At 54.6% G+C, this 19553-nt stretch overlaps 1 protein-coding gene across 4 annotated transcripts in view; it reads left to right on the top strand.

Annotated features, from left to right (window-relative positions):
* The window catches only part of CTDP1 (CTD phosphatase subunit 1), a 78105-nt gene that overhangs the window by 44163 nt on the left and 14389 nt on the right, over positions 1 to 19553 (top strand). The window contains exons 11-12 of one of the 4 annotated variants that reach the window (XM_003805202.7): positions 7812 to 7974; positions 15443 to 15609. In XM_003805202.7, the coding sequence (XP_003805250.3) occupies positions 7812 to 7974; positions 15443 to 15609 (330 nt within the window). Of the gene's footprint in view, positions 1 to 7811; positions 7975 to 15442; positions 15610 to 19553 lie in introns of those variants that run through there. The other 3 variants (XM_055102372.2, XM_034943410.4, XM_063597388.1) reach the window with 3 other exon arrangements.

Consider the following 19553-nt stretch of genomic DNA (forward strand, 5'->3'; position numbering starts at 1 on the left):
CTTGCGGAGCCGGGTCTCATGGTGTGTGGTGGAGCCAACTGTGGTTTCACCGTTCACCCTTTGAGGGATATTTGGGTTGTTTCCAGCCTTTGCTCTAAATGTTTGCACAGGTTGAGCCTCTCATCTGAAAATCCAAAATTGGGAATGCTCCAAGGTTCGCATCTTTCTGAGCACGAAGATTCGCACCTTTCTGAGCACTGACGTGGCCCTGGAAGGAAGTGCTCATCAGAGCATTCGGATTTGGGGTCACCGGTTGCAGATGCTCAGCCCGTAAGTGTAACACAGATATTTCAAAATTCAAAAATCCAAAATCGGAAACACTTTTGGTCTCAAGCATGTTGGATATGGGATGCTTAACCTATCTAAGTTTTTATTTCTTTGGGATAAATGTCCAGTGGTAGATACAGTTGCTAAATTGGATGGTGAGTGTGTGTTTAGCTTTTTAAAGAAACTGCCAGACCTTTTTCTGGAATACCTGCATCATCATTTCATGTTTTCAGCAGCGGTGAGTGACCCAGGTGGCGTGGCCAGTGCTGTTTATTGCAGCCATTCTGATAGGTGTGTCCTGAGCTGGTTGTGGCTGTAACCTGCATTTCCGTGGTGAATAATGACGCATCACCTCCTGTGTTTGTTCCATCTGCTAGTCCTTGGTTGGATGTGTGGCTTACAAATCCTTTCCTCCCAGTCAGCAACTTGAGTTTTCATCCTCTAGAGGGTCTTTGGCAGAGCAAAAGTTTTTAATTTTGACGAGATTCTATTTATCACTTCTTTCTTTTAGGAATCGTGCTTTTGTTGTGAAGTTAACTAGTAGCCTAGTCCCAGATCCCAGAGATTTTCTTGATGTTTTATCCTAAAAGTTCTATAGTCTTTCATGCGACACCTCAGCCCCAGATGCTCTTGAGGGTGGTTTTCTGGCCCCAGCCGCATTGTCGCCGGCACCGTCCTCGCTCCACGGCTGCTTCTGCCGCAGCGTCTCGAGGGCGCTCAGGTGCACCTGTGTGGTCTGTTTCTGGGTTTTCTGCCCGTAGATGCCCTTGATCAAGCTGGATTTCCTGTTTTCTGTGAGTTGTTATCACCAGTGGGTGTTGAATTTTTTAGGAGTTTGTTGATTGATATGGTGGTGTGTGTGGTTTTTCTTCTTTTGCCTGTCAGTATGTGGTGGTCACATTGACTGATTTTTGGACATGAAAACAACCTTGCACCCCAGAAACAATTCCCGTTGGTTGTGGTGTATAGTAACCTTGATGCGCTTCTGTGAAGTGTCTTTATGTTGACGTTGAGGGGCCTGTGGGGCTGCACTTGTCACGTTGTGTGCCATCTGCCCCCAGGTTTGCTGTGGCTCCCGTGATGAGGTGGGAAGCGCCCCACCCTCCAGCATCACTGGTGAGACTGCGGACTTGCCCCTTCCTTTCACATATTCGGGAGAATTCTCCAGTGAGACCGTCTGGTCCTGGAGATTTTGTTTTTGCAAGGTTTAAAATTTCATATCCATTTTCCTTAACAGTTACAGGGCTTTTCACAGGACCTGCTGCGTTTGGGTGAGTTGTGGTTGTGTTTTTGAAGGAATTGCTCCGCTTACCTTCTCTATTTTTTTTGTTTGTTTGTTTTTCAGCCTCCTTATTTCTTACTTTCCTTCTGCTTGCTTTGGGATTATTTCTTATGACTTTTGTTTTGACAGTCAAGTGTGGTCTGGAGAACTCGAGCGGAGTCTCCGGTGCTTGCCCGGATTCCTGCTTCCGTCCTCACGGGAGGTTCCCTCGGGGTCCCTTCCCTCCCGACCTGCCCTGCAGTGTCCATCATGCTCTCGGGGCAGGCCTGGGCCCTCTCCAGTCCCTCCCTTGCTGGGGGACGTTTTCACAGGACAAGACTCTGGGTTGATCTTCCTTTTTCTCAGGGCCTGAAAAACATCCGGCTTCCCTGGGCTCCGTGGTTCTGATAAGTGATCTTCTGTCTTTGACCGTTTTTCCTGTAGGTAGCTGTGTTTTCTCTTTCACTGCCTTCCAGGTTTTTCTCTGTCTTTAGTTGAGGTTTGATGACGAGGTGTCCTGGTGTAGATTTGGAGGGTTTACCTTGTTTATGTTTGACTCTGCTTTTTGAGTTGGAAGGTTTATGTCTTTTGACGTCTTTGGGACATTTCCAGCCATTGCTTTTCAGGGCCATCTCTGCCATGCTGGGACGGCAGGGACACGGATGCTGAGGCTTTTTGTATCTCGTGCGTCTCTAAGCTGTGTTCTTTTTCCTGTTCAGCTCATTTTCTGTGTTGTCCAGGTTGGGTGACTTCTGTTAGATTTTCGGGTTCACAGCCTTCCTCTGTCTCCTTCATTTGTTGCTAGTCTGTCCAGGACATTTTTTGGTTTTAGTTTTTATTTTTTGTTTATAAAATGTCTGTATCTTCTATTTCTTTGCCAATCCTTTCTGTGTTTTTCAGTTGTTTCAAGCATACTTGCAATTGCTCTTGAAGCATTTTTATCATGGATGCTATAAAATCATTGTGAATTTTAGCATCTCTGCCCTCTCAGCTTGGCCCTTGTTGATTGTCCTTTTCTCCATAGTTTGAGATCTTCCTGGTTCTTGCTGTGGCAAGTGATACTGGATTGAAACCTGGACCTGTCACATCATGTTAGGAGACTCTGGATCTTATTTAAACCTTCTCCCATCACTGATTTTTTTTTTTTGGGCCATGCTCCAGCAGCAGGAGTGGAGGCCCCCTTGTTCCTGCCATTTGGGATAGGAGTCCATTTCCCCACACGGCCTCTTTTTGATGCCTGAGAGTGGGGGATGGAGGTGACGAGGCCATTGCTGGTGGACGGCTGTGGGGGATGGGGGTGACACCATTGTTGGTGGACGGCTGTGGGGGAAGGGGGTGACGCTGTTGCTGGTGGACGGCTGTGGGGGATGGGGGTGACACCATTGCTGGTGGATGGCTGTGGGGGTGGGTGACGCCGTTGCTGGTGGACGGCTGTGGGGTTGGGGTGACACTGTTGTTGGTGGATGGCTGTGGGGGATGGGGGTGGCGCCATTGCTGGTGGACGGCTGTGGGGGTGAGGTGACGCCGTTGCTGGTGGACGGCTGTGGGGGTGGGGTGACGCCGTTGCTGGTGGACGGCTGTGGGGGTGGGGTGACACCGTTGCTGGTGGACAGCTGTGGCATATGGGGGTGACGCCATTGCTGGTGGACGGCTGTCGGGGTGGGATGACACCGTTGCTGGTGGACGTCTGTGGGGTATGGGGTTGATGCCGTTGCTGGTGGACGGCTGTGGGGGTGGGGTGACGCCATTGCTGGTGGACGGCTGTCGGGGTGGGATGACGCCGTTGCTGGTGGACGTCTGTGGGGTATGGGGGTGACGCCATTGCTGGTGGACGGCTGCGGGGGTGGGGTGATGCCGTTGCTGGTGGACGGCTGTGGGGGTGGGGTGACGCCGTTGCTGGTGGACGGCTGTCGGGGTGGGATGACGCCGTTGCTGGTGGACGTCTGTGGGGTATGGGGGTGACGCCATTGCTGGTGGACGGCTGCGAGGGTGGGGTGATGCCGTTGCTGGTGGACAGCTGTGGCATATGGGGGTGACGCCATTGCTGGGGGACGGGGACGGCTGTCGGGGTGGGATGACACCGTTGCTGGTGGACGTCTGTGGGGTATGGGGTTGATGCCGTTGCTGGTGGACGGCTGTGGGGGTGGGGTGACACCATTGCTGGTGGACGGCTGTGGGGGTGGGGTGACGCCGTTGCTGGTGGATGGCTGTCGGGGTGGGATGACGCCATTGCTGGTGGACGTCTGTGGGGTATGGGGGTGACGCCATTGCTGGTGGACGGCTGCGGGGGTGGGGTGATGCCGTTGCTGGTAGACGGCTGTGGGGGTGGGGTGACGCCGTTGCTGGTGGACGGCTGTCGGGGTGGGATGACGCCGTTGCTGGTGGACGTCTGTGGGGTATGGGGGTGACGCCATTGCTGGTGGACGGCTGCGGGGGTGGGGTGATGCCGTTGCTGGTGGACAGCTGTGGGGTATGGGGGTGACGCCCTTGCTGGTGGACACCTGTGGGGGTGGGGTGACGCCGTTGCTGGTGGACATCTGTGGGGTATGGGGGTGACGCCATTGCTGGTGGACGGCTGCGGGGGTGGGGTGATGCCGTTGCTGGTGGACAGCTGTGGGGTATGGGGGTGACGCCCTTGCTGGTGGACACCTGTGGGGGTGGGGTGACGCCGTTGCTGGTGGATGGCTGTGGGGGTGGGGTGACGCCGTTGCTGGTGGACGGCTGTCGGGGTGGGATGACGCCGTTGCTGGTGGACGTCTGTGGGGTATGGGGGTGACGCCATTGCTGGTGGACGGCTGCGGGGGTGGGGTGATGCCGTTGCTGGTGGACGGCTGTGGCGTATGGGGGTGACGCCATTGCTGGTGGACGGCTGTCGGGGTGGGATGACGCCATTGCTGGTGGACGTCTGTGGGGTATGGGGTTGATGCCGTTGCTGGTGGACGGCTGTGGGGGTGGGGTGACACTGTTGTTGGTGGACGTCTGTGGGGGATGGGGGTGACGCCATTGCTGGTGGATGGCTTTGGGGGTGGGGTGACACTGTTGTTGGTGGACAGCTGTGGGGGTGGGGTGACGCCATTGCTGGTGGACTGCTGTGGGGGTGGGGTGACGCCGTTGCTGGTGGATGGCTGTCGGGGTGGGATGACGCCATTGCTGGTGGACGTCTGTGGGGTATGGGGTTGATGCCGTTGCTGGTGGACTGCTGTGGGGGTGGGGTGACGCCATTGCTGGTGGATGGCTTTGGGGGTGGGGTGACACTGTTGTTGGTGGACGGCTGTGGGGGTGGGGTGACGCCATTGCTGGTGGACGTCTGTGGGGTATGGGGTTGATGCCGTTGCTGGTGGACTGCTGTGGGGGTGGGGTGACGCCGTTGCTGGTGGACAGCTGTGGGGGTGGGGTGACACTGTTGCTGGTGGATGGCTGTGGGGGTGGGGTGACACTGTTGTTGGTGGACGTCTGTGGGGGATGGGGGTGACGCCATTGCTGGTGGATGGCTTTGGGGGTGGGGTGACACTGTTGTTGGTGGACGGCTGTGGGGGTGGGGTGACGCCATTGCTGGTGGACGTCTGTGGGGTATGGGGTTGATGCCGTTGCTGGTGGATGGCTGTAGGGGTGGGGTGACGCCATTGCTGGTGGATGGCTTTGGGGGTGGGGTGACACTGTTGTTGGTGGACGGCTGTGGGGGTAGGGTGACGCCATTGCTGGTGGACTGCTTTGGGGGTGGGGTGACGCCGTTGCTGGTGGATGGCTGTCGTGGTGGGATGACGCCGTTGCTGGTGGACGTCTGTGGGGTATGGGGTTGATGCCGTTGCTGGTGGACGGCTGTGGGGGTGGGGTGACGCCATTGCTGGTGGACTGCTGTGGGGGTGGGATGATGCCGTTGCTGGGGGACGGCTGTCGGGGTGGGGTGATGCCGTTGCTGGTGGACAGCTGTGGGGTATGGGGTGATGCCATTGCTGGGGGACGGCTGTGGGGGTGGGGTGACGCCGTTGCTGGTGGACAGCTGTGGGGGTGGGGTGACACTGTTGTTGGTGGACGGCTGTGGGGGTGGGGTGACGCCATTGCTGGTGGACACCTGTGGGGGTGGGGTGACGCCGTTGCTGGTGGATGGCTGTGGGGGTGGGGTGACGCCGTTGCTGGTGGATGTCTGTGGGGTATGGGGTTGATGCCGTTGCTGGTGGACTGCTGTGGGGGTGGGGTGACGCCGTTGCTGGTGGACGGCTGTCGGGGTGGGGTGATGCCGTTGCTGGTGGACAGCTGTGGGGTATGGGGGTGACGCCCTTGCTGGTGGACTGCTGTAGGGGATGGGGGTGACGCCGTTGCTGGTGGACTGCTGTAGGGGATGGGGGTGACGCCGTTGCTGGTGGACAGCTGTGGGGGCTGGTGAGAATCCTGACCTTCCCGCGTGGGTGGGTGGGGCCTCATTGCTGCCGGTGGGGTTGGATGTCAGGCTCCTCCATGGCCTTCTGTGAGACCCCAGAGGTGGGGTGTTTGGCGGGAGTAGAGCAGTTATCACAGGTTTTTAACATTTAGTTGAAACATTTAATTCAGTTTAAAATAACAGTGCAGTTGGCCCTTTGAACAACACTGCTTTGGACTGCGTGTGTCCACTTGTACATACATGGGTGTTTCAGCCAAATGCAGGTGGGAAGCACGGCGTTCACGGTGTTCGTGGGATGGGAAGCGCGGCATTCGCGGGGTGGGAAGCGCGGCATTCGCGGGGTGGGAAGCGCAGCGTTCACAGTGTTCGCGGGATGGGAAGCACAGCGTTCGCGGTGTTCGCAGGATGGGAAGCGTGGCGTTCACGGGATGGAAAGCTCAGCATTCACGGTGTTCGTGGGATGGGAAGCGCGGCTTTCGCGGGGTGGGAAGCGTGGCGTTTGCGGCGTTCGTGGGATGGGAAGCGCGTGTTCACAGAGGGCCGCCGTGAAGAGTGGACTTTGACAAGGCTTGGGAAGTCCTGAATTCCAAACAGCGCAGATCAGCGCTTTCAGATTTCTGGGCAGAAAATCTTCTCTCCATTAGTAAATAGCCTAACACGGTTGTGTCTTTTTAGTTTTGTGACTTTGACTTAGTGCCCGTTTTCCTTCACCAGGATGGGTTTTATCCCCTCATCCTCGTGCCTGTCCCGAGCGAGCTGGTATCTGGGACGCACGCTTAGTGCCTCCTGGTCTCGTCCTTTGGTCATCCAGGGAAGAACCAGCAGCTAGAAACAGCCGCCTCTCAGGAGGGCCGCACCACCCCTTTCCCAGAGGCTTGCCTTAAATTCCAGCAGTCAGAGGCATGCATCAGAATATATTAATAAGATTGACATATCCAGATTGAGAAAGATGTGTACAGAGGAGAGAAACCATTTCAAACGGAGCTGCGGTTTGAACATAACAGAAAGATCCTTGAAACAGAAGATTGGCCCTTTCTAGTTGATTTATTACATTAATATTTAACTATACAAGCACAAGATTTACCTTTTTCTGTTGTTTCGTGAATTTTTTTTTTAAGATGGAGTCTTGCTCTGTTGCCCAGGCTGGAGTGCAGTGGCGCAATCTCGGCTCACTGCAACCTCTGCCTCCCAGGTTCAAGCAATTCTCCTGCCTCAGCCTCCTGAGTAGCTGGGATTACAGGCGTGCACCACCACACCGGGCTAATTTTTGTATTTTTAGTAGAGATGGGGTTTAGCCATGTTGGCCAGGCTGGTCTCGAACTCCTCACCTGAAGTGATCCACCTGCCTCAGCCTCCCAAAGTGCTGGCTTTACAAGCATGAGCCACCGTGCTGACCTGTGAAATGATTTTAATTTCAGCCCACTGACGTCTGTTTTGTCACTTGGCCATTTCTCGTGTCTGTTTTCGTAGCCTGGAGATGTTGCATTTTCTTGTTTTGTGTTTTGCCATGTAGCTCTCCGGACCCTATTTTGAGGGTGAATGACATGTCCTGGGGGTTCCCAGAACACGGTTCATCTCCCGTCTCTCTTTGCCCTTTATTCTAAGATGCCAGAGCCTGGCAGATGCTCTCTGCCCCACGGGGGTTTTGTGGATAAAAGAAGATGGGTGTTATTTTTCCACAGGATAGTCAGAAACGTGTTTTGCCAGTCACCCTGGCTCAGTTAGCAAATTCTGATCCATTAACCTCTGAAAAGTGTATTGGCGAAACATCACGTTTTTCATACGTGTTCCCTGTTGGGGTGTGTGAGTGTTTACCTAGTCCGAGAGCCCAGGAGTCTGATTCGGTGCGGAAAAGTGCCATTCGAACTGACCTTCCTCATGTGGGACCTATGAAATTCCTTTCAGAGCGGTTCCGCCACCCCAGCCGCAGATGTTTGGCGAAGAGCTGCCTGACGCTCAGGACGGAGAGCAGCCTGGCCCTTCTAGAAGAAAGCGACAGCCCAGTATGTCTGAGACAATGCCGCTGTACACTCTTTGTAAGGAGGATTTAGAGAGTATGGACAAAGAGGTGAGCCAACCCCACGCCCCGGTGCCCGCGCCGGCGCTCGTGCTGGGGCCGCAGAGCTCTGGTGTGCGGGCGGATTGCTGAGCTGTGCACCTGGAGGCCGAGCTAGAGTCCTGCACTTGTGTAGTTGTGTCTGGTTTGGGACAAGCACTTGTGGTTTTCACGCAACTTCCTATTCAAGGAGACCTAGAACAGCATTAAGCAATGTGTCCGCAGTGTGTGGCATGAGAACATGTGGAAGTTGTGGCTTAGGATTCGTGCCTGCGTCTTCACCAGGACCGATGCCGCCCAGCCCCTCCGGCTCTCCCGGCCCACCCCAAGGACATGGGACGGGGTCTGGAGGCACTCATGGTCATGACAAGGGGTGACCCTGGGGCCGGTCAACACCCCCTGCCCGACGCCGACCGGCCCCCGTTGAGAAACGCTGGAGGGCTGTGTGTTGCACGTGGGCCTTAAACACACGCACACAGAGTGACTGGTGATTCTCACAGCATCTCGTTATCACAGCACGAAACAACTTTAGGCAGCATCGGTGGAGCTGGGGTTTTCTCAGCCGGGTCCTGCTTGGCCCCTGTGTCCTGGGCCCCTTGGCCCGTGTGCTTCTCCTCTTGGGTCCCAGGCCACCCCCTGATAGAAGGTTCCACAACAGTCCGGATGTTAGGGATGGGCAATCTGCGCAGCACCGTCCTTCGGAGACTGTTCTTTAGGAGGACTGTCCTGGGAAACCACATCCCGTGTCCTCCTGTAAGGTGCCCTCATGGGTGGCGCCTGTGTGGGGTCCTCACCTGCAGCTGGTCAGGGCACAGGCCGTCCCCTTCCCTCAGGTCTTCATGTTCCCACCAGAGCCTGTCCTCCCTGCCCGCCTGGCACCGCTGTCCTCTGGAGAGAGCCACCATTCTGTTTGCATCCAGAAGGCAGCAGAGGTTTCTTGAGGAGGAAAACAGCTCCTGTGTATCTTCAACAGTAGCAGAAAAATGCAGATAGTTCTATTCAGGACAGACTCGTCTCAGTAACTCAGGTCATCGCCTTTAGACGCCAGTTTATCCTGTGAGGATCAGACCCTTTTTTGAGGTGTGCTGAATTTCTCTGCCATTTTTCTGTCTTTTTGAACATTAGCTGTTTTTTGTTTCACAAAAATGTTTTCTCTAAAAAAAATTTTTCTCAGCCACTACCTGTAAGCCCAGACCACTTTATTTAAGATTCCAGAAGGTTCTGTATAAGGAACAGTCACCTGCCTAGGACCAGGGGTGGGAGGAGAGGAGGGAGGGACGCTGCCTCTTCCTGCCTGGAAGCTGCTGACACGTCCCGTCTCCCTCCTGGTTTCCTGGTCAGGCGTGGAGGACTCGGGGTCTGTTCCCCACGCAGTCCTGTTTCAGGCAGTGGTGACAACTGGTTCTTAGTCATTCGATATCAAAGGGGGTTGAATTCTCAATGGGAGACAGATGTCTTGAACGCACCCAGCAGCTTTCAGCCACCCCAAAACCTAATCCTTTCTCTCAGAAATAAAAAGTAATCGTAACCCCCCAGATGTAGCTCTTTGGGAACAAATGGTATTGAAAGCAGAAGGCTGCAGCTGTGGATTGTTCTGTGCATGGGAGAGAGGCCAGAGTGTTTTATGTTCGTGAATATTTAAAGCCTCCTTGATTCTCTGTGAGTCCTGGGCCCTTAAGACAATCAGCGCCTGCAGGCAGGAGAAGGGGTCAGAGGAGCCCCGGCGCCAAGGACCCGAGGCCTCTGGAAGCTGGAAGATGCGAGGAAGGGATTCTCCCGGTGGACACCTGGATTTTGGTCCTGTGAGGCTCATGTTGGACTTCTGACCTGCACAGCTGTGAGGTTGTGAATTTGGATCTTTTGAGCCGTGGTGCCTGGTTATTACAGCAGCCTCAGGAAGCTCCTCGTGGCCTGGCCCTGGCCTGACAGCCTCATCTCACATGTGTCCCTCTTCCACTCCATGTGCTTGGGGCAGATGAGGCAGCTTCACCCCAGATAAGCCTGTCTCTCGGGCCCATTGCCTGCACCCCCCCGTGGGCCTGTGAGATGGACTAGGTACCTGTCCCGGGGTGCTCCCTGGAGGCTGCCGTGGCCCCTCTTCATCCTGGGGATACATGGGGTGGGGCTGCTCATTTTGGGGCACAGACGATGGGGAGTCAAGAGGATCTGGAACCAGGGTCAAGTGCAGCCTGTCAGGGGGCCTTTGAGTGAGGGGTGTCGAGACCTCTGGCCATTTCCGGCGCGTCAGTGTGTTAGGTGGGCATTGGCTGCTCCAGTGTTAGAGGAAGGGTCTCCACGTCGACAGAGGAGAGGCAAAGTTGCTGACCCAAGAGTAGCGCCTGCCGTGGGGGATGCTGCTCCCACCCACACTGACAAGGGCTTCCCCGCCCCTCATGTGAGGAGCAGCTTTGAGAACTCGCGCCTGGTCAGTGCTGTGGGAATGTGTGCCCAGTTCCTTGAGACCCAGTAGGCATCTGAATTTCTTCTTGGATTTAAACCACGGAGGCTTCTACAGCTAGCAGACCACTCACTTGATGTCACTGCTTTCAAGGAAAACCGGTCCCCGTGTAGCACATGCTTCTGACCTCCACGTCCAGAACGTGCCTAAGCAGAGCGAGGCATGGCGTCAGTAAGCGTTGACCTGCAACGGCTTTGAAGAAACCTGAAAGCCATGAAAATTAACATTGTAATTTTATCTTAACCGTTTTTAAATTCTGCATTTAATATACGTGGAAGCCAAGAAATATGATGACCCTGATAAAATGCCTCAAGAACAGAGGCCGGGTGTGGGGCCACCATCACCAGGAGTGCTCCCAAGATCACATGAGATGTAAGAACTCACTAACATCAGGAGTGCTCCCAAAATCACGTGAGATGTAAGAACTCACATCAGGAGTGCTCCCCAAATCAGGTGAGACATGAGAACTCACTAACATGAGGAATGCTCCCAAAATCCCATGAGACGTAAGAATTCACTAACATCAGGAGTGCTCCCAAAATCACAGACATGAGAACTCGCTAACATCAGGAGTGCTCCCAAATCACGAGATGTAAGAACTTGCTGACATCAGGAGTGCTCCCAAAATCACATGAGGCATAAGAACTAACATCAGGAGTGCTCCCAAAATCACGTGAGACATAAGAACTAACATCAGGAGTGCTCCCAAAATCACCAGACGTTAAGAACTCGCTGTCATCAGGAGTGCTCCCAAAATCACATGAGACTTGAGAACTTGCTAACATGAGAAGTGCTCCCAAAATCACAGAGACATGAGAACTCGCTAACATCAGTGCTCCCAAAATCACTTGAGACATGAGAACATCAGGAGTGCTCCCAAAATCACATGAGACATGAGAACTAACATCAGGAGTGCTCCCAAAATCACGTGAGACATGAGAACTAACATCAGGAGTGCTCCCAAAATCACGTGAGACTTAAGAACTAACATCAGGAGTGCTCCCAAAATCACCAGACGTAAGAACTCGCTGTCATCAGGAGTGCTCCCAAAATCACATGAGACTTGAGAACTCGCTAACATGAGAAGTGCTCCCAAAATCACATAGACATGAGAACTCGCTAACATCAGGAGTGCTCCCAAAATCACGTGAGACATGAGAACTCACATCAGGAGTGCTCCCAAAATCACGTGAGACATGAGAACTCACATCAGGAGTGCTCCCAAAATCACGTAAGACATGAGAACTAACATCAGGAGTGCTCCCAAAATCACGTGAGACATGAGAACTAACATCAGGAGTGCTCCCAAAATCACGTGAGACGTAAGAACTCACTGTAATCAGGAGTGCTCCCAAAATCACTTGAGACCTCACTGTCACCAGGAGTGCTCCCAAAATCATGTGAGACGTAAGAACTCCCTAACAGGAGTGCTCCCAAAATCATGAGATGTAAGAACTCAACTGTCACCAGGAGCGCTCCCAAAATCATGTGAGACGTAAGAACTCGCTAACATCAGGAGTGCTCCCAAAATCACCTGGGACATGAAAACTCGCTCTCACCAGGAGTGCTCCCAAAATCACAGGAGATGTGAGAACTCGCTAACGTGGATTTTTCTTCTGGAGGCGACTCTAAAGCATGCACCCCCACACAGTCCCTGAGTCTCCTCGTGGTGGGCGTGGCCAAAGCACTGTGCCTGGTGACTGTGTGTGACTAGCACTCAGTCCTCGTGCTGTGGCTTCAGCACAGGACGAATGTGTGTTGTGTGTGTGGATCCTCACGCTGCGGCCTCGGCACAGGACGGGTGTGCGTTTGGCATGTGTGGATCCTCACGCTGCAGCCTCAGCAGAGGACGGGTGCGCATTTGGCGTGTGTGGATCCTCGCGCTGCGGCCTCGGCACAGGACGGGTGTGCGTTTGTCGTGTGTGGATCCTCACGCTGCGGCCTCAGCAGAGGACGGGTGCGCGTTTGGCGTGTGTGGATCCTCGCACCGCAGCCTCGGCACAGGACGGGTGTGCGTTTGGTGTGTTTGTGCACAAACACCCGCCTGTCTCAGCCAGCTCACAAAGAGACTCACACCCATGTGTCGGTCCCCCTGCAGGTTCCTGTGTGATCATGGAACTGCAGGGAAGGGAAGGTGCCGGAACCAGGGCTGGGAGATCACCGAGGGTTGAGGTGGGGCCCGTCCCCTGTACACCCCTGCGGAAAAGCCTGCTGGGCCCCAAAGCCGGCGTCCGCTGCCTCTCCAGCTGCGTTACCTCGTTCCTGCCTGTTCTGCTGGCCCCAAAGCCGGCGTCCGCTGCCTCTCCAGCTGCGTTACCTTGTTCCTGCCTGTTCTGCTTCTCATGCTCAGGGTGCTTTCCCGACCTTGCTCTGTGTCTCTTCTTGTTTCCCGTCCTCTCTCTCGAAGCCGTCCCACCTCACTCCAGGGCAGAGCTGGGGAGAGTTTTATTCTGTGATCCAGGGTCGTGCAGGGAGGTTGGTAGAAACATTTCATTTCCGTGCATTGACAGGATACAGTAGCATCTGCTGTTATCTGTATTTGCTCTTTGGTAGAAATTCCAACACTTAGGTATGAATTCATTTGTGTTTTTTCTCTTTACATACTTTTAAATTTTCCTTAAGATTAAAAAAATTATGTTAGCGTGTTTTAAGTGAAGTAAATACAAACGACCTCAACTTTACAATGGTTCGCTTAACGATTTTCTAACTTTACAATGATGTGCGAGTGACGTGTGTTTGGTAGAAAGCACAATTTGAATTAGAAGTCTTGGCTCAGAATTCTGTAGAACAGCTTGTTCCAAGTCGGCCTTGTGCTGGACGACTTTGCCAGCGATGGGGTAATGTCTGAGCGTGGCAGGCGGCTGGGCCGGCTGTGCTGACACGTTTTCAGCCTGTGATGGGCTCATCTGGACGTGACCCCATCCTGAGTCAAGGAGCCTCTGTAGTGAAGAAAACTGTTTTTCAGAAAGCGCAGTCACCTTTTTTGTAAAAACAAGCCCAGGAAAGGTAGGTGTCGTTCCCACATCAGTGTGTTTACACGAGTCAGGCAGAAAGAGGGAGAGGAGATCAGGGGAGCATGATGTAGGCGAGGTCAGGTTTTAATGTGAATGTGTGCCCACGTTTCTGGCTTGGCTGTGCAAAACGTACCTCCAGATCTTCCAGATAGCAGCACGGGGGCACGTGCCGGGCTGCCCTGCCTCACCAGCGTTGGCACGGACGTCTGAGGCCCTCCCAGGTGGGGCGCCACACTAGCGAGGGTCCCTCGGGTCCGTGGGCTGCCATGCTGGCTGGCCTGCCTGCCCTTGGCTGTCAAATGTAAAATAACAGATTTTAACACTGCCTTGTTTTTCTCTCTTGACAAGGTATGATGCCGTGTTAAAGGCCCTAAGTATTTCAGAATAGAATTTAGTAGAATTATTCCCGTAGGAGATTTGCCGTCGACACAGTAAATTCAGTGATGTAAGCATTCTGGTGAAGTGTGAACATCAGTAACCTTGTCGAGTAACCAGATGCTCTTATTAAATACCATTCCATGCCAGCGTCCCTGGGAACGTGTTACTTTTAGAGATCATTATAATGACCTGATGATAAAGCCGCTGCCTTAGCTAATTAACCATTGGTTAAAATGTTTCTGCCTTTTAATGATTCAGGCCAGGGCACATGTGCTGTGACTAGCTGGACACGTGGCGATGAGTTTGAAATTGCAGAGTGGACGGGGTGGATGAGTCGGCCTCCATGTGGGCTCGGGGGCTGAGCTGTGATTCCTGATCAAAGTGGCTTCACACCGAGTCTCTGTGACTCTGGACTCGGCCTCGACTGCTCCGAACCGCGCCTGTCTCAGGAGCTGTGCTCCGTCCTCTGTGGCCGTTTCTCGTACCTGCTGCGGGGGTGGGGTTAGGTCGGCGTCGGTGAGTGCCCCTCGAGGCCCCAGCCAGGTGTGCACCCCCAGATCCCTCCTGGGAAACAGCCTGCGCTGGGGGACTGTGGTCAGGCTGCCCCGCCTCACCTGCCTGTCTCAGGGACCATGGGGCTGTGCCGTTGCACACAGACGCCCTCAACATCAGAGAGCTGTGAGCAGGGCCGTGCTCTTGGGATGGGAGCCCCCGGGAGAGCTGCCCGCCAACACCTCTCCGACGTGATCCATGCTGGACATAAAGTGCTCTTCTCTCCGCTAGTCATCGGCCGAGCGGGCCCTTCGCTCCTGGGTGTAAGTTCTTTCTGTGCGTCCTTCTCCCATCTCCGTGCAGTTCAGGAGAGGAGGGGAGAACTTGAGTTCACCTCCCGGCACTGGGCTCAGCCTCTCCCGCCGCCACATCGAGGCACTGACGGTACCCACCTCCCGCCTGCTGAGGTTCGGGGAGGCTGAGGTTTGGATGCGGTACTCGCATCACCTGCTCACTTGCCTGCCGCCTGTGTTGCCACTCCCGTCCGCGTCACACGTGTCAGGCGTGGGGCCGGCTGAGCTCACCCCAGGTGTTCAGGAGTCGCCCTCTCTGCATGTTTCCCAAATTGGAGGCGTGCCCAGAGCGAGCGGGTGGACATCTTAGCGAGCGTCCCTGTGGCACGGCCACGTCTCCACCCCCAGGTGGCTGCTCTCCTCCCAGATTCCAGGATGGGAAGGACTGGGACACCTCCCCGAAAGCCCTGCCACTCGGGAGTCGTGCTGTGAATCTCATTGATCTTGAAAATTTCAAGCAAATATTCTGATTATTCACCATAAAATCCAACAGTGCACTAGGAATAAAGTCCCTGTTCACATAAGGGACAGAAGGAATTTAAACACAATCTTTGCCTGCGAACCGACTGTCTGGGTTTGCTCTGTGGATTTCCAAGCGTCTTTTGCCCGGGGCTTTGTTAAGGATTGGTTGAGTTTCAAGCCCCAGGGCTCAGGTAGAAAGCAGAGTGCTACCTCCAGCCCCCACCCTGCTGCACTCAGAGCCCTGGACTCTGCCGGGAGAAGCCTGTTGCGGGGGGACGGGGCCCGGGAAGGAGGTCTGTCGCTGACTCTTGGCTGTTTGTCAGGTGGACGACATCCTTGGAGAAGGCAGCGACGACAGCGACAGCGAGAAGAGGAGGCCTGAGGAGCAGGAGGAGGAGCCCCAGCCCCGGAAGCCAGGGACCCGCAGGGAGCGGACGCTCGGGGCACCGGCGTCCAGCGAGAGGAGTGCAGCAGGGGGCCGGGGGCCCAGGTGAGTGCGGGGTCTGAGGTGGGAGGGGCCTGACACGGGCTCCCGGAGGTGACTCTGCAGTTGGTGGGCCGCCTGCCTGCATCTCATTCTTCACGCCCTCCACCATTCTGTGTGTGACACCAGCAGCTTCCAAACTCAGCAGCCCCTGGTGATGGCCACTTGGTTGTCTCCATGCTGATCCACGTCATCTTACATGTGTGCAGGCGTGTGAGGTGTCTGCACGTGTGTGCAGGTGTGTGGGGGGATCTGTACATCTGCGCAGGTGTGTGTGGGGTGTCTACACGTGCACAGGCGTGTGGTGGTATGCACGTGTGCGCAGGCATGTGTGAGGTGTCTACAGGCGTGTGTGTGAGGTATCTACACGTGCACACAGGCGTGTGTGGGTTCTGCAGGTGTGGGGGGGTCTGCATGTGTGCACGCAGGCATGTACGGGGTCTGTATGTGTGCACAGGCGTGTGCAGGGTCTGCACATGGCACTGCTGGTCAGGAGCCAGCGTCCTGCATGTCGAGGGTGGTGCCTGATGTGGGTCCCCCGCCGGTGACAGTGGTCCCCGCCTCCGGCGTGCGGTCTGTGGGTGGGAAGAGCTGAGCACCGTGGTTTGCTTTGCGCTTCCTTCGCCATGAATGAGGCCTGTTTTCGGGCGTTTGGCCGCAACAGCGCACTCTAAACGCTGCTCACCTGCTCCTTGTGACTGGTCAGTGTTTTCTGCATTGCCGTGAAAGGTAGCTTTTTGTCACCTTTAACTTTGGTGACATTTCTGCCATGCAGCGATGTTACTATTGTGCAGATCTGACAGCTGCTTGGTTCTGAATCTTGTCCGAGAATCTTAACCCTGTGTCTTTTCCTTGGATGCGTTTACGTTTGACCTTTTCTACATATGAGTCTTTGTAAATTAAGATTTATTTTTTAGTAAGGGGGGGATTTAGCTTTTTTCCCAGACGCTTAGCTCACGGTCTCATCGCAGTTTCTGACATCATCTTTCTCCACTAATCGGCTTTGTTCTCTGGATCTCTGTGCTGCTGTCGAATGGTGGGGAGGAGCCGGTTTGCTTTGAGACATCTTTTCTCAGGTTGGTCGATGAACAGGCATGAAACCCAGGGTGTGGACAGGTCCCCGTCCCGCATCCCCCGTGCATGTCCTTGTGTGAAAGGCACCCACCTCACTGCCCGGTTCTGGGTGGTGGCGGAGACCTGCCGTGCCCTTAGGCATTTTGGGTGCCGTCTGTTGATTCTTAGCGCTCAACACACAGACTGCGTCTCTTCTTGCCTCCGCCCTGCCAATATCAACACGCCAGGATTTGGGGGTGTGGAATGATGCAGTGTTTCCTATGACCGTAAATTGCTTTTACCAAATACAATAGGACACGGTGATGCTGTTCCCTTTCTTAAACATCTGTTTTACCTGGATTTGATAATTACCTCACTTTGTTAGCTTTCTTCCTTTTTGCCTGTTTCTGAATCCCTGGCTGCCTCTCCGCTCCACTCCCCTGGCCTCCCCCGCAGGTCCCCGCCTCCCCCCGCCCGCCCTGCTCGCCACCCCCTGGAGTTGCCTTCCCCACTCTCTGGGGTGTTCTCTGTCTCTGCATTTTGGTGGAGTACATCTCCCAGAAGCTTCCTGAGAAAGTGTCTGTCCTGTCTACACGTCCGCAGTCAGCGGGCTGCGTAACCCCAGGTGGCAGCATCTTCTTGAGGATTTAGAAGCACGGCTCCCGTCTTTAGCTCCAGGGCTGCTCCGAGGCCGTCCGAGGTAACCTCGGAGGCTTTGTCTTGCCCGCCCGTTAGACAGGATGTGGCCCTCCAGGTCCTGCCGACATCCTCAGTACAGACGCGTGTCCCGAGGATTTGCCCTGAGAACTTGGTCTCCAGAGCCTTCTTGCGTCTGCTGCGGGGCTGTGGGCCGGTATTTGGACCTCTGCATCCTGGTTTCCTCACCTGTGAAATGAGGTAGGAGCAGCGCCAGCCTCGGAGGAGCTGCTCCCAGCTTCAGCAGGCGAGCAGGGGGCGCTCCAGGTGCACGTCTGGTGTCTGTGGTGAAGAAGACAGTGCAGACTGCTTTCTTTCTCCCCACGTCTGGTCTTACTCTTAGGCTCTCCTGTAGGTGAATAAACAGCATTTCAAGAAAAGAGCGTAACTCATTCAGGCAATCTAGTTACAAAATTGGGCCAGAAATTCCAGCAACAAATGCAGACAAGACAAGATAGTCATTGTTCCCGTTTGCAGGAATTACTTACAGAAAATCACTTGATTTGCAGCTCTGTGGTTTAGCAGGGAAATGAGTGCAGCTTCTCTCCTGGCAGCCCACTCTGTGTTTACCACGTAGAAAGCAGCATTTTCCAGCTGTGTTGAAATGATATGAAATTGTTTTAGGAGAGATTTTGAAATTCCGTATTGGGTGATAACAAGCCTTGGTTCTTCCCACATGAATTACGGGGTGGTTTTGCCTGGCCGAACCTTCCTTTACTTTTCGGTGTAGACCCATTGGGTCTGTCGTGAAGCTCTGGGGTCAGGCCCGGGGAAGGCGGTGCACTGGGGGCCTCTGGGAGGGTTCCACTGCCCTCCCCTGAAGACCCTCTAGCCCGGGGCTGAGCTGAGCCAGCTCCAAGGAGTCTGTCTGCTGTGGCCATGTTAGTATCTGTGGATTTGCAGCGTGCTCTTTGTATGAACATAGGTGGTTTAACCTGATAGTTTTTTTTCTAATTAAAAGAAGAAACCCAAAGTGTTTTTCCACTAAGACCAGTCAGGGTGTTGCTGGCGGCCAGCCACGTCATCCAGGATACGTGCTGCATCCGTGTCTCCCCCTGTGGGCAACTGGATGTGGCGCTCAGCGGGTCGGGACCCAGAGCTGCTGAAGACTTGGGGGCCAGGACTGGAGTTAGCACCCCTGGGTTTTTGTGGTTTTTTTTTTTTTTTTTTTTTTTTGCTAAATGACCTGCGCACGGCAGAACTGACCCTCACGGGTGAAACCACGCAAGCACGATTAGAGAACCACACAAGCACGGAACTGACCCTCCCTGGTGAAACCACGCAAGCACGATTAGAGAACCACACAAGCACGGAACTGACCCTCCCTGGTGAAACCACGCAAGCACGATTAGAGAACCACACAAGCACGGAACTGACCCTCCCTGGTGAAACCACACGAGCACGATTAGAAAACCCCTCGGCTCTGGCGCGGCTTCCATGCTGCCCTCCCAGCTGCAGGAGGCGGTTGGGGCTCTGCCTCTCCATTCTGGCTCCTCGGGCAAGGACCAGATCAGTACTGTAATTACCGTTTCACCCTATGTCTTACAGACTCGGTGGGCTTGGGTGATTTCAGAATTTGAGATCAGGAGAATAAAGTGTCCTGGGAGTCTGTTCAGATTCTGCTGCGCAGCCTTCATACCCGCCGCCAGGACGGGTGGGACTCTCATACCCACGGCCGGGACGGGTGGGACTCTCATACCCACGGCCGGGACGGGTGGGACTCGGCGCTTGCTCCCTGCCTGCGCCACGCCTGCCGTTTGCGGATCGCTGTAGGCATGTGGCCGCGATAGCAGCCTGACTGCTGGGGGCCGTGTGTGCCCCTCAAAAGGGTGGGGCGGTGGGGTCTGTTCAGCTTCCTGTCCAGCTGGGTTTTTGTGACTCTTGGACTTTGGGGACCTCACTTCTTCCTTAAGGACCAGGGACTTCCAGTTTTATTTCATTCCTGTTTTGGGGTATTCAGTGAGATGTGAATGTTTTGAAATTTTTCACATGAAATTTTTGCTTGTAACGAAGTAAATGTGGTTTGAGTTTTTTATTTTTGCATGTCGAACATGTAGGTTTCATCATGATTCTTTCCCATGCGTGGCGACGTGTTTCGTACAGAAGCCGGAGGTAACTCTGCTCTTTCCCGTCAGTGCTCTAGCTGGTGGTATGTCTTGCTAATTTCGCGTGGCCAAGCTGTTCCACAGAATCTTAATGTC

This window comes from Pan paniscus, chromosome 17 (genome assembly GCF_029289425.2).
Source record: "Pan paniscus chromosome 17, NHGRI_mPanPan1-v2.0_pri, whole genome shotgun sequence".
NCBI lineage: Eukaryota > Metazoa > Chordata > Mammalia > Primates > Hominidae > Pan > Pan paniscus.